This window comes from Tripterygium wilfordii, chromosome 14, assembly GCF_013401445.1.
Source record: "Tripterygium wilfordii isolate XIE 37 chromosome 14, ASM1340144v1, whole genome shotgun sequence".
NCBI lineage: Eukaryota > Viridiplantae > Streptophyta > Magnoliopsida > Celastrales > Celastraceae > Tripterygium > Tripterygium wilfordii.
The window spans coordinates 1685222-1699037 of NC_052245.1; the positions used below are offsets into that span (position 1 = coordinate 1685222).

Below are 13816 nucleotides of genomic sequence, written 5' to 3' on the forward strand. Positions count from 1 at the left end.
GACACCATTTGAGACCAAAAGCATATTAGGAAGAGCATTTCTGTAAATTTCAATTTAAAAAGCATTTCTCGGCATAAGACTAAGAGTTCCTAACATCTAGATCGTGTTTCCCTACCCAAAAAGAGAAGTTTTCACCATCTCATTAACCGCACAAAAATTAAGAAAAATTCTTGAACTTCCCATGATTCTTGTGCAATGTACAGGCTATTTAGCTAGTTATATGGGAAGTAAAAGAGAATTTATCAGACTTGCTTCCCACTTTTCCCCTCTCTACTTTTCCTTAAAACGGTAAAGGCAAATAAAAGTTCTGTTTAAAGAGAATTATTTGTGGCATTGCTTGCTTCCATATGGGATCATAAATCAAGAAGGACAAACCATGGCGTATAACCTTTGGCATCAAAGGTAGGAAGAAATGGATTTTCTACATTTCGATCGCTTTGCATGATTGCGGAGTAAAAGTTGGAGTCATGGTTGAACAGGTGCCTACAAGTCAACAGGTAAAATCATCAGAACTGAGACGCTGCCTTCTGTCACATATTCAAAGAGCATTACAACTAGTGGTAGGCCTGGAGGCACTCACATCAAAATCAGTTCATATGCAAAGTGCACCCATGTCTGGTGGCCCTCCATCAGATTGAGGTAATGGCATCGATTGTTTGCTGAATTGCTCTCTCTTCTTTCTGCCTTTTCTAGTGTCTACCTGGTTACTGACAGAACAAAGTTCCCATATTAGCATAAAATTAAATTTTTGAGCATCCAGCTCAAAGTGTTTGAACCTCTGCAATAACACAGTGGTAAAATGGTCACGAAAACAATTTATGGTAAACTACGAATGGAATCTTGAGAATTAAACTTGACATTGAAAACTGCAGAACCCAACAAGCTTTCCATTTTGTTCTCTACTAAACTGAAGGCTCCTCTCAGTTCTCACCAATGTTTATCCGGGAAAAAAAGGAGAGAAGAAGAGAATCGTACTTCACAATCTTGACAGAGGATCTACCCTTGACAGATCCACAACAAGCCTTGTATTTCTTTTTAGATCCACATGGGCAGGCCTTGTTTCTTGGTATCTTCAGCTGATGTAGGCGGTACAATTTTTTTTAGTTAAGCTCGAGTCAAGGGGCACAACAATGATTATCATTTGCAGTAAAGAAACAAACCTTATCATCGTCGTGGTTTGTTTTGATGCTATCATCGGGAGGATCCTGCATGTCAGCCTTCTCAGTCTCTTCCTTTTGCTGCTTGAGATTTCCATTTTCATCATCATCTACATATTCTCCAAAAGATATAAACTATATCAGAACATGCCAAAACAAGTGCATCAAATATCATGAAAGCTTTTATATCTTCAGAGGTCTGAAATGACAAACATCACAAGCTTCTTCAATATCTTCACCTAAAGGAAACTTTGTCACGACAAAGATACAACAAAAATTCTCAACTTCAAGGAAAAGAATAGCAACTAAACAGTTCTAACAAGCTATTAATATCCTTTGCCTCTGCTTTGTCCATATGATTTGCATAGGAGGTAGCAAAAGCATGATGATGTAGTGTCGGGAGTTTTTGCTCCAAAAGAAGTGCATCTATATTCAAAAAACGAAGCAGGAAAGCCAAAGCCAACAACAAATGCGAAATTATTGATGGAAATGCCACTACTGCAGGATTTTACTACCACCCAGCTTACCATGAAACACTGATAGTAGAACAAAATTTCCCAGTAAAACGTATAAAAATAGCAAGACTAAAATCCACTTAAAAGTTCAAATTGTAAGGACATTACTGATAAAGAAATTCTTTAAGCATGTAGCAACATTTTTCTACTGGCATTAATTCTTAAGAGACTGATCCAAATTTCAGAAAGCTTTTCACCATAAGTTTCTCGACTTTTCAGCTAGCATGGACTCACAAAACTATGCACGGTAATCGGAAGAATAAAGAAGAAGGTGCCTCATGAAACTCCATGGTTTAGAAATTACGGACCAGCTGCACTTACCATCGCACATGACTGCAATGCAAGGACGTGAATCATTTTCTGCCGAGAATTCTGTTGTTCCTTGTTCTGCTACCAGAATCTCTATTGCTGCATCGACATCACCACCTACTTGCAGCAAAATCTGTCAATGAGACCAACATAGAGGTAGAAAAGTGCATTATGATGGCTGTCACTTACAGAAATGCAAATTCTACAAGCTTTGTTACCTGCTTGACTTCTTCAACACTTTCACAACTGGATCCTGACATTACCAATTTGGTGGATCCTGGATCAGCCATATCCTTAACACCTTTCCCGTTACACTTGCTAACTGCAGCGCTTTTTTTATGAGAATTCATGGAGAGATCAGCATCGGCCTTTCACAACAGAAACTCGTTAGGCTGTTGCAAAAATTACATGTTCAAACTCATGAGGAAATATATTATAATAATAAGAAACCCAAATGGTTGGAAATTCTCAACCTTTATTATCATTGACCTTGCTGGCCCATCACAGGGGTCTTCCTTTAACCGCACACTATTATAGTGCTCCCCATCATGGTAAGAACTGGAATTTTACATGAGCAAATCATACAGCAGAACTACAAAAGAAAAAAGAACAGAAAAAAAAAAAGAACACATTCTTACCCAACCTAATAGACCAATCAGACATTTAAACCTACCAATATCAATAGTTCAACAAAGTGAACAAAGACAAGGAAGTTCCATGAGAGCTGAATGATAGGTAAACTAAAAAAGACAGTTACTTAGAGATGCTAGAGATTGGCTATAAAATATTTTCACCCATCAAGTCTGTTGTGGACAATTACATAAAAAATTGTTGTCTTTGTTCCCCTCCCCCTTTTCCATAAGAATGTGTAAAGGGAGGGATAATTTTATTCTTCTCAATGATAAGCATACCACAATGAAATGAAAAAGAGAAACTTGACAAAGATACTAAAAATACTGACAGATGGACCATACGAGCACCACGATCATCGAAATTGCGTATGTACCAGCGAGGAGACATATTCTGTATTAAAAAAGCAATAAGCACAGAAAAAGGGGGTCAATATGAATTTACATAAGGGCATCTATATGATGGGTTCATTTATAATTTGGATTCATGTGGCCTATCCCGACATTGTTTAAGATAAAACATTTGATGACGATGATGATGACGAATTTGCATGACATTGTTGAAAATGCATGAGCATGAGCACATTGTGTGTGAGTTTGTGTTCATACTAGCACATATGGGTCAGGGAGCTAATGTCTTCACCATTGAGGAAGCAATAAGCACAGAGATGTTTCACATTAGTGCACATGCACAGGAAGCATAGGAATGAGGGGAGTACCTAATTCTATGCTCTATGTGTTCATGTTAGTGCAGCATGAATAATTGGACTTTTTTTTATTTTTTATTTTTACCTGGCAATAGAAACACACACATGCACCACACATGTATCCCTCCAACTCACACACACATGCAACCCACACACACTCACATAATTCACACAAATGCACACACAAATGGTCAAATGCTACCCACAAGGATTGAACCCTTGACCACAAGGTAGAACTACAAGAATGTGAACCAGCTCGGCTTGCACTCGGCTTGTAACATCCCAAAAGACAATTATTTGCAGAAAGAAGATGGGTACGTAGCGATAACGAGTGAAAAAGCATACTGATAAGTGATAACTTCAAATGTTAGAAATACTCTATTCAAGGTTTTTGTAAAACTGATCACATATTGTCAAATTGGTATAAGCCACAAGGATACAAAAAAGTAACACATTGAATACCTATATGCAACTAATCAGGGTCCGCAAAAAATGTAACTACGAAATTCAGAGCCATATTAGTTAGATGACCAACTGAAATGCTTCAAGGAAGAAACGCTTTAGTGGCAGCAGGAACTATATATACATTAGTTGTTAACAAAAAGTATGAAGGAAGAGAGAAATTTTCTTACCCGGTGAATGCATATATTACAATGTGTAACAAGAGAAGCTGCCTGCAATTCCATATTCCCAGCCCAGGTGCCATCTTTTTCCATGGATTGGCAATATTCATCAAACAGGACATCATCCTCAATAAAAGGTTCAAACATTTCACGATTTTTCTGTCAATCACAGCTCCAATATCATATCATTCACACTTGGTTACCAAAGATTAAAGTAAATATTTTTAGCAAATCATCAATAACAGAAATTTTCATATGTAATACAAGTAAAAAGAGATCTCAAATTGACATGCACCTCCTAGCTATAAATTTTTAAGTGTAATGAAAGTTGAAACTTTGGTAAGAAACATACACCAGGCTTTTTTTGTTCTTAAACAATCACTTCCTTTTAATAGCGGGTCACTTAAGAAAAAAATTGTTGTAAATAAAAATTTTGACAGTATATTAGACAAGAAAGTGGAATTAGTAAATATCCTTGGTTGCTATTCATATGGATTAGGCATGTAACTATTAACTTAAATACATCATCAGAGCCAGGAATTTTGTAAAGCATCAGAGCAATCTGTTTCACCAAATGAGAAGCAAATTCAATTTAATAACACAAACACTTATTCAACCCCAAGTGGTTGAATTCATGAGAAATTTAAAATAAGGTTGGTCTCGTGCAATGGAAATAAAAAGCTGGAGTTCGTTAACCACCATAGTATTGAAGAAAAGAGGTAGTGCAGAGGCTTCTTCTCTAACGGAATGATAATTATCTTAAAAGACATGAAGTGAAAAGGGAAAAAATTACTCCATTCATCCATATAATAAAAGAACTGCCAACCTTTATTAATAAAGAATAAAAGAAAATAATGTCACATCATAATCAGTAACCATTAACAAGGGCATTATCTCTTAAGTTTAAATGCAATCACAATAATACTTCAAAGAACTACCGTCCAGAAAATGAGGGCATTATGTCTAAGCAAAAGATAAAGAAAATTTTGTTCTATATTCACTAACCATTATATATTGTATGATCATGCTGCGATACTTTCCATGTTCTTGCTCATTACCTTCTAGCTGATCTGCAATGGACCTGCAAACTAAAAAGAGTAAACAACTTAATCTATATCAAGATACATTTGTTGGCACTTAAACATATAGGAAATAGAATGCACACATTTCTATGGCAAAGGTGGACATTTTGATAAGGCTAGGAACCTCACAGCGCAAAAAATTGACAGTGTCAGAAATATGAGCAAAAAGTAAGGTTGTAATGTAAGACTCTAACCTGAAGAAACAATTACCATCAGCTGTCACTTGAACAATTTGTAGACCTAATGCATCAAGCTGAGCTCGAAACTGAGTAACATCACCCTGCTTCCCCCTTTTCTTAATCTGCCCACCAAATTTCCATTAACTAACTATTAAATAAGATGTACATGAATAAAAAACGGAATTTTGGTACAGAATGTATTAACCAGGAAAAATTACATTCTCAGAAAAATTATTATATCATACAAACATCCACAAACCATTCCAGATAGGCAGGATAAGGGTAAAAGTTGGGCAACGCATATAGATGCCTTCAATACTTTGCCATATTGACATGTTTCTTGACCAAAATAACATCCAGTTCAGGCCAGCACCAAAAGAGCTCGCAATACTCACTCCTTTTACATTTGTGCAACATACATCACATAAATGCAAAATGTATCATACAAAGTTCCTCTTCCTCATATGCGTTTGTTATGGAGGTATTTATTGAAGGGTTACAATTTTAACCACTTCAGGATTCTCATCTCTCTGCACTGGATGCTGGTATTTCCATCAATACTACTGCCTAGCACTGAGCTCCACAATCAAAATTGCCAAATTGACATCGAGAAATAATGTAAATATCTCTCACGATAAAGATTATTCCAATTAGCAAAGTAATTTCTGGAACACACACACCCCGCAACTAACTACCAATGCAACAACAACTAGAGCAGCTAACCCTTTCCTCCTTTCTCAAGGACAGTACAACCAAAACTAAAATGACAATCTCACTAACATCAGCAAAATGCATCAATAAGATGCGGCCTTCAAGTTTATTTCCAAGTAATACCTCATCAGAGTGAGATAATCCTAATTTACATCATAATGAGCTAATCTATCAGTACAGATAATATAAGGTATATACCACACACAGGAGACCATAGAGGGGGGCTTCTGCAACAAGTTAAATTGAAACGCACATACATTAACAATGATAAGATGATCAAACAGGCCTAAGACTCCTAATAAACTTCCATCCGTAAAGTTCGCGTTCAGTAAATCTACGAGGAGCGAAACAGGCCAATAAAGGTTACAGATACAGGAATTCATATGATTATATGAACTTGATTGCAAGCAAAAGGACCCCATCGTTGAAGAAGAAAGTGTTGCATAATCAAATTGGAAACAATTAGGACAAATTATGGAGGGAAGTGTGATGACTTACTTGTGTTTGTTTCTTTGGTTTGGACTTGTTCTGTTGTTTTGCTTTTGCCATCTTTCGGAACTCGAAAGAAAAAATCCGTCACTGAGGTGAATGACACAGACACGGTCGTCGCTGCTTTCGATCGGACGAAGAGCAAGGCAAGAATCGCGGACAGCTAAATTCCCGTCAGTGTTTCCGGAGTTGTCAATGCGGCGATTCGGATTTCGGACCAAGTCCTGGTGTGTGTTGTTCCTCCGTATTACCGAGTATTCAACTATATATCTTACTCAAATTTTCCCGTATGGGCCAGTGGATGAGGCTAATTGTCATGGACCTCATGGGCCTTATTGTTCCCTTTCCTCTAATCCCATCATCAATATGGGCTTAGTTGAAATTATACCCAGCCTCTGATGTCAAGAATGAAGAAACATTATTACAATTATTATTATTTAATAGTTAATACACTCCAATAGTTCACTCTTAAAAAAGTTCCTTGTGGACAGCCCTTTGAGAGGATCAGTGCCAGACTACAATAGAACACATGACAATAGCCCAGTAGGTTCTCATTTTGGGTTTAAAGTGGATGACATTAAAATGGGAATTCGAACCAATTACCCTGAAGTTTTCCTCATTTCGTGGGCCTGCCCACTTTCGGAAAGGGTTTAGTAACATCATTTCTCCCACATGAATTTTGATCCAATCTTACCTATTGTCAAAGTAATGCATATTGTTGATGGCTCAACATTTATTCTCACTTAACCGTCCAAAGGGCATGGCTAAATGAGACAGAGCACTGAGGGGACTCTGGCATAGGTAGGTACCCTCCTGCAGGAAAATTAAGATGCCTGAAGTGGCTTTCACGGCTTATGCCAGATATTCAAATTAAATAAATATCCAACCATAATGCGAGAATAAGATCCCAAAAGTCTCAAACAAGCATAATTTTAAGCATACGAAGATTGAGGCCACCCCTATCTTAAGGAAAACATCAAAAACACACCAACCATTCATTTTATATTAAGTACTAAACATAGTATACCGCTAGCCATAGCCACAACTGGCATGGAACTCAAGAAACAAGGTTGTCCTTCAAAGACAGCAAGGCCATCCGATCAGTGGGGCTACCACCCTGCTGCTGTTGTTGGGCAACATTCCGTAGAACATCCATAGCCTCAGCAACTTTGGCTTTCAAGGCTTCAGGAGACTCTAGCAAGTGCAAAACCTCGGTCTGATCCATCTCTAGAATCATGCCTGTCACCTTTGCTGCATTATCATGCTCCAACTGGTCCACAAGTGGGTACAAATTTTCACCCAGCAACTACAGAAAAAATATTCACCTAAGTATTAGTTGAAAAGGTAGGAATTGCTGTTAGAATACATTGATTTTTTTTTTTTATCTTGAAACAGAGGTTGAAAATAAGTTGTGTCAACTATACTAAGCATATCCAGAAGTGAAAAGCCCATTGCAGAAGTTTACCGTTCTCTGTTGCTCAGGTGTTGCATTAGCAATAGCCGAAGCCAAAGCACCAGTTTGCAATGGCAGAGAAAATGTAGCATCCCTGAAGGGCGTTCCACCAATGTCATATGGAACAGGGAGCATTGCCCCAGGAACACCGCCAAAGGGACCATCAGGCATGTTGCGACCAGAAGGATAACGATAGCCACGCCCCCTAGGAAGCATCTATTCCTCAGCATTATGAAAATAAAAAATGAGGATTAAAATATGAATAAGAAATCTTAATAAATAAAAAAATATCAAAATTTAATGGAAGCATGAAACTATTAGGAGTGAGAAGCAATGACATTGCATGGTACAATCTATACATGTGGCGACTGCATTATAGGGAGTGAATGCTGAGGTTGTTGCATTTGCCCTGCCCCAGACCGTCTACCTCCGGGATGCTGGGTCTGCTGGCCTGGCTGGACCATTGGCACAAAAAAATTTGGTCTCATTCCAGGAACAAATTGCTGCTGATACCCATATCCAGGCTGACATTATTCCAAGAAAGATATCAAAAATTAACCATAAAATTTTCTTGAGAAGTCTTTATACAAGTTAACAAGTAGAAAGAGACGTATACAAAAGTAAGTACATATATGTCTGTGTGGGTGTGTCTGTGTGTGTGTGTGGGGGGGGGGGGGGGGTGCGCGTCTGTGTGTGGGAGAGAGGGAGAGAGAAGGAGAGCAATAAAAATAACCTACAGCTTATTTAAACATATACAAGAAGCATGAACATGAATCTTTGTGTTCATAATTTTACCAGTAGCATGAAGCTACTTAGAATTTCAAAAGAGAAAAACTCATTTCCATCTTCATTTAGGAAAATTGAACCTAAAAATGAACGAAGCCTTACAAATCCATTCACCAACTACTCCATTTCAGGCTGCCAAATAGAAATTGGAAACTGTATTCCATAATTCATATACTCTCAAGTACATCTAGTTTTGCTGGGTCGTGAAATGTAGGATAAAAACAAGAGGTTCAAGAAGCCTTGTGATTCTTAGTTATACACTCTGAGGCAAGCAACTAGAGCAGCTGAATATTCAACCACTAAGCAAGTAGCTATTACTTGGTGAGGGACAATATCAAGTTTAATATTCGCTGCCTACATGACAACAAAGGAATAGAGCAGATTAATGAAGCCCTAAACTTATAAGCAAGAACTATTACTTGAGGAGGAACGATAGCAGGTGGTCCTTGACCATAGAATAGCTGCTGTCCTAGACCTGGAGCTCCTGGGGGATATATTGGCATTCGGGGGGCAGCTGCTGGCACCAGTACAGGACGCATCTGTGAAAATTGTGCCTGTACAGAATCAAAGTCATATTAAAGCATATGCAGGTGACCAGGTATTAGCAAAAAGACTAATATGATAGCTGGTTCTCACTGATTGTTGCCCATTTCTCACCACTCCAATAAAAAAAAATTCTAAAGGAACAAATCACCTAAACAGATGTAGACCGAATGAGGCAAGCGATTTATCTTGAAATATCAGCCTATGACTACTCAGAATCAGACATAATCATTGTGCAAGCATTTATTCCAAACAAAGTTTGGAGTCAACTACTAAGGATCTGACAGCAACATATAAGCATTCAAACGAAATACCTGCAACCTTGCCCTTCTTTCTTCTTTCCGTTGCGCAAGTGCAACATAAAGCGGCTTGCTAACTACCATTTTACCATTCATCTCCACAAGCTACGAAAGAACACAAACTTTCAAACAATCGAAGAAAGGATAAAGGGAATGGCTAGTAGAATAGTTTTTGAGCAGAAAGAAATTCCATAAAATAACCATACAGCTCGAGATGCTTCTTCAGCAGTTGAGAAGGCAACAAATCCTGATCCTCTACTTATGCCATTAGGGTCCCGCATAACCTGTCAAAATTTGAAGATGGTAAGAGAAAAAAGCTACAAACACAAACGAAATTTCACACTTCTTATTGCGTGTAGAAATTCAATCGGGAGAAGCAGCTTTGCAAACCTTGCATGAAGTAATGGTTCCAAATTCAGAGAATAACTCCTTAAGCCTATCATCAGTGATGTTGTCATCTAGGTTTTTAACATATAAATTCAGTCCTTCATATTTGTCTACTGTCTCCTTCACTGTGAGCTCGAATTTTCCTTTCAACTCAGCTTCTCTTTCAGTTTTTTTCTGTGCTTTTCCAACATACCACTCTTTATCATCAAAAACCTTTCCATTGAGAGCTTCAACAGATCGAGCTGCATCATCAGTGCCTTCAAAGTTAACAAATCCAAAACGTCTAGACTTTCCATCTCCATCTCTCATAACTACAGCACTAGTAATAGTCCCATATTCACCAAAAATTTTCTTTAGATCTTCATCAGTTGTTGAATCTGAAAGATTCTTGACATAGACATTGTTGAATTTTTTCTTATCTACAGCAGTTTCTCTTTCCTGCTTACGAAGGAAAGGTCCAACATAAACTTGTTTGTCATTCAATAGCATACCATTTAGCTTATCAATTGCATTCCTGGCAGATTCTTCATTGTCGAATTGTACAAAACCATATCCTTTAGATTGCCCCGAAGGATCAGTTGCTATCTTACAAGATAATATATTCCCAAATAAAGAGAAAGTTTCATGCAGAGCTTTGTTGTCAATTGCTCTGTCCAAATTCTGCCATGATAGAGAATTAAAAAATTCAAGAGGGAGAATTCCTCAAAAAAAAAAAACCATATTAACAATGCCTTCCCAAAAGACGATCAAATAGGTAACAGAGTGCAACTACCTTGATGAAAATATTTCCTGCACCACTTTTGCGAAGGGTAGGGTCACGAGAAGAATACATTATTCTAATCATTTTGCCGTTGACAGAAGTGAAGTTCAATACATCTAATGCACGTGCCGCTGCCATAAAAAAAAACCCAAAAGTAAGGGCATTGCTCAATTTCAAACACAAATAATGTATTCTCTAAACTAAACCATTGCACTAAATACGTTCATTAAAAAACAACCAAATGAAAAATAGCTAAAATTTCAATACCAAGAAAGAATAAGGAAAACAAACAAAAAAGATTTCTTATAGCAAATAAGAAAAAATAAACAAAGATGATATAGAAATCGCAGTGCCACTAGAGTGAGATGGGGTAGGCGAATCTGTGTTGCTGTACCAAACCAATAGTGAGAAGCTGAAATCAAAACACCGCGGCTGATGAAGATTGAAGAGTGAGAGAAGGAAAGCTCCGCACCGACAGTTTATAGAGATAGGGTTGGGGGTACGTATCATATACGATATGTTTTTGTAATTGTATATATTAACATAATGCATATATTTTATTAAATAAGTTATTTGTATATGGTAAACAGGTATAGCAATTCAGATACAGCTACAACACTTTGGATCCAGTCCAGATGGAATCTGGATCCAAATCCATCCCATTGACAACACCACACAAAGTTCAATGAATATCAGAAAAAATAAACAAACTGAAGACACAAAAAAGAATGTGGCCACGTTTTTGCCATTCGAAAGGGAGAAACCAAGACCACCATTGGGATGACTGGCTTCACAATTACATATAGTATTAAAGCTGCATAAGCTTCCCATAAAAAGGATGACAAGTAGAAATGCATATAATTGTGACAATTATTATCTTGCTTAAGTTGTTACCAATAACGGCTAACTGGCCGAGTGAGAAAATTTAATAAACAATGTAAATGGTATAAAAGTTAAAGTAAGCTGTAAGCCATGATGAAAATGCCAACATTGGAGAGTGCAGTTGTTTTAGTTACTGACCAATCTTTATATTATGTGTTTTGGTTTCAGTAAGGACTAAGGAGTAGGACAACATATCTGTCCGAAGGAGTTTTTTGCTTACTACATTTATAGTTGCTCGGTTAATGTATCACGCTATCTACATGTACATACAATAGGGCATTTTTGGATGAGCAGCTGTACCTTATATATCTATATGTATACATGTATTTTGTTGCCTGTCCAAAAAAGAAACCTGCTACATGCATAGCACAATCAAAATAATCAAGAATGGTGAAAAACACTCAAGATGGGCTGGCCAAATCAAACTAGACTAATTATAAAAACTACAAAACCATATGAAAAACACAGTTTAAGTCACAGCCCGGAGAACAAAGACCTTAAAAGTATACAAGTTTAATAAGCAAATACGAGTAGCATGTATCTCCCTTGATGGAATATCGAGAATCACTCATCTAACAAGTAACAACCCCAATAAGTACTGAAAACAATTTACTGGAAGTTGTTCATAAAGCATCATTGGCCAAATTCTGTTGGGGGTGGCACCCCCTTGGTGCCTGTTTGTTTTAATTTTCCATTTAAAAACTCAAATTAATAAGGGTTTTTTTTAAAAAAAATACTGCAGCAGAAAATATCATATTTGAAGCAACATTATTTTGGATAGCTTAAAATCCAACAAACATCAACCCTAAAAATCCACTTAATCATGCAACATAGTGAACACACTGAAGAGACTGACGGCCACTACTCTGGGAACTTGTCAACGATATCGTCAGGGTAGACTAATAAAATGTCAGTTGCAAAACGGTATCCTCGATTCATCATAATAGGTATACTAACATGAGCATCTACCAAGACCTGATACTTCCATTAAACTACTAAAGTACTACAAATGAAAGCCCCATAAGGCTAGGCCAGTTTACACCTGATACAAACTTTGGCTATTAACATACTCCTCCATACAACCTTGAGAACCACAATCGCACAAACAACAAATCCTCTCTGAACATCCATTTCTTCAGGGCAAGATATCACTCACATCCAACTTGTTATACATTAGATTTTTAAAACCAACAAATCAATCAATAACCAATGCCTGCCCCATTCAAAACTACATATCCATGTCGTAATCCATACAAACGCATGATATAAAGACAGAGACAGAGACTAACCATCGTGGGAGTTGCTATAGTTGACATAACCATAGCCAAGGGAGCGGCGGCTGCTCACGTCCCTGCAGACCCGGACCGATACGACCGGACCCACCTGGCTAAACAAATCATACAGCTGCGACTCATAAACATTAAAGTCAAGATCCCCAAGATAAAGGGAAGTCGACGAGAACTGACCCCCTCCAGGGCTGACCACCCCGTTTTGAGGAGAAACAGGTGGCTGTGGCTGTGGCTGGACCTGAGCCTGTGCCATCTCAAATTACCAGAAAAAAACTAATGGTTCTGTATAATCAAAATTTAGGAGGAATGTGACAAGTAAATATATTGTTTTATTTTGTGGTTTTTTCTGGGTGGATAAAGCGGTGATCAGGGAAATAGGCACCGCGAACCGTCGACAAGATGACGATGTAAAACAAAGGTTTGGGCAGCACTGGCGGCACCGCAACCCGTTGTGTTAGACAAAGGTGGGTTATATACTACGAGCAGTTGGCGGTGACAGCCGCCAACCCTAGTTTGATCTGATGATGAAATAATTAAATAAACTCTCTTTTCCACTATTATTATTGTTTTGTAAATTCTCGAGAAAATATTGCTTCCATGAATTAAAAAAAAAAAGAGAAAACTAATCCTGCGAAAATATTTATCAGAATTATATTCTTCAGTAATATTTACTATTCTTAGTTTTTTTATAGATGATTTTTATTGTTAGAGGATAGTATAAATGAAAAAAAAAATTGCAATAGGGATTCAACAAAAACAATTACATAAAAAATTATAACAAGTATTTATATTTTGAGATACTTTCCTTTAACACCTTTCATAATTTCATCTTGGACGTCGATGATTGTTATGAAAATTATTTTGAATTTTGTTAATTTAATTGCATTGAAGATATCTAATGAGAGTATGCATGGAGCACGTCAATGAATTTTTCAATTTTGTTGTCTCGCATTTTCCCAAAAATATTCTCCTGCATTTGCAAATCGTTCAACTATCTAATTTAACATTCAATTGCT

General features: G+C 37.3%; 2 protein-coding genes across 4 annotated transcripts; both read right to left on the bottom strand.

Moving 5' to 3' along the window:
- Positions 1 to 118: 118 nt before the first annotated feature.
- LOC120014055 (OVARIAN TUMOR DOMAIN-containing deubiquitinating enzyme 7) lies at positions 119 to 6648 on the bottom strand. Of its 3 annotated transcripts, none has more exons than XM_038865980.1 (12): positions 6411 to 6648; positions 5217 to 5323; positions 4946 to 5021; positions 3950 to 4099; positions 2943 to 3004; positions 2455 to 2539; positions 2200 to 2349; positions 1994 to 2114; positions 1161 to 1276; positions 976 to 1076; positions 581 to 707; positions 119 to 483 (listed from the first exon to the last, which is right to left on the bottom strand). In XM_038865980.1, the coding sequence occupies exons 1-11, from the start codon at positions 6459 to 6461 to the stop codon at positions 593 to 595; spliced, it is 1134 nt and encodes a 377-aa protein (XP_038721908.1). In that variant the 5' UTR covers positions 6462 to 6648; the 3' UTR covers positions 119 to 483; positions 581 to 592. The 3 variants fall into 3 exon arrangements, with proteins under 3 accessions (XP_038721908.1, XP_038721910.1, XP_038721909.1); XM_038865982.1 differs by having other exon boundaries at positions 4946 to 5028; positions 6411 to 6647; XM_038865981.1 differs by having other exon boundaries at positions 1161 to 1267; positions 6411 to 6646.
- A 592-nt stretch (positions 6649 to 7240) lies between these two features.
- On the bottom strand, positions 7241 to 13297 carry LOC120015268 (polyadenylate-binding protein 4). Its single transcript, XM_038867616.1, has 9 exons — positions 12801 to 13297; positions 10642 to 10760; positions 9873 to 10529; positions 9689 to 9766; positions 9498 to 9587; positions 9060 to 9194; positions 8214 to 8378; positions 7867 to 8070; positions 7241 to 7707 (listed from the first exon to the last, which is right to left on the bottom strand). The coding sequence occupies exons 1-9, from the start codon at positions 13051 to 13053 to the stop codon at positions 7459 to 7461; spliced, it is 1950 nt and encodes a 649-aa protein (XP_038723544.1). The 5' UTR covers positions 13054 to 13297; the 3' UTR covers positions 7241 to 7458.
- Positions 13298 to 13816: the final 519 nt, after the last annotated feature.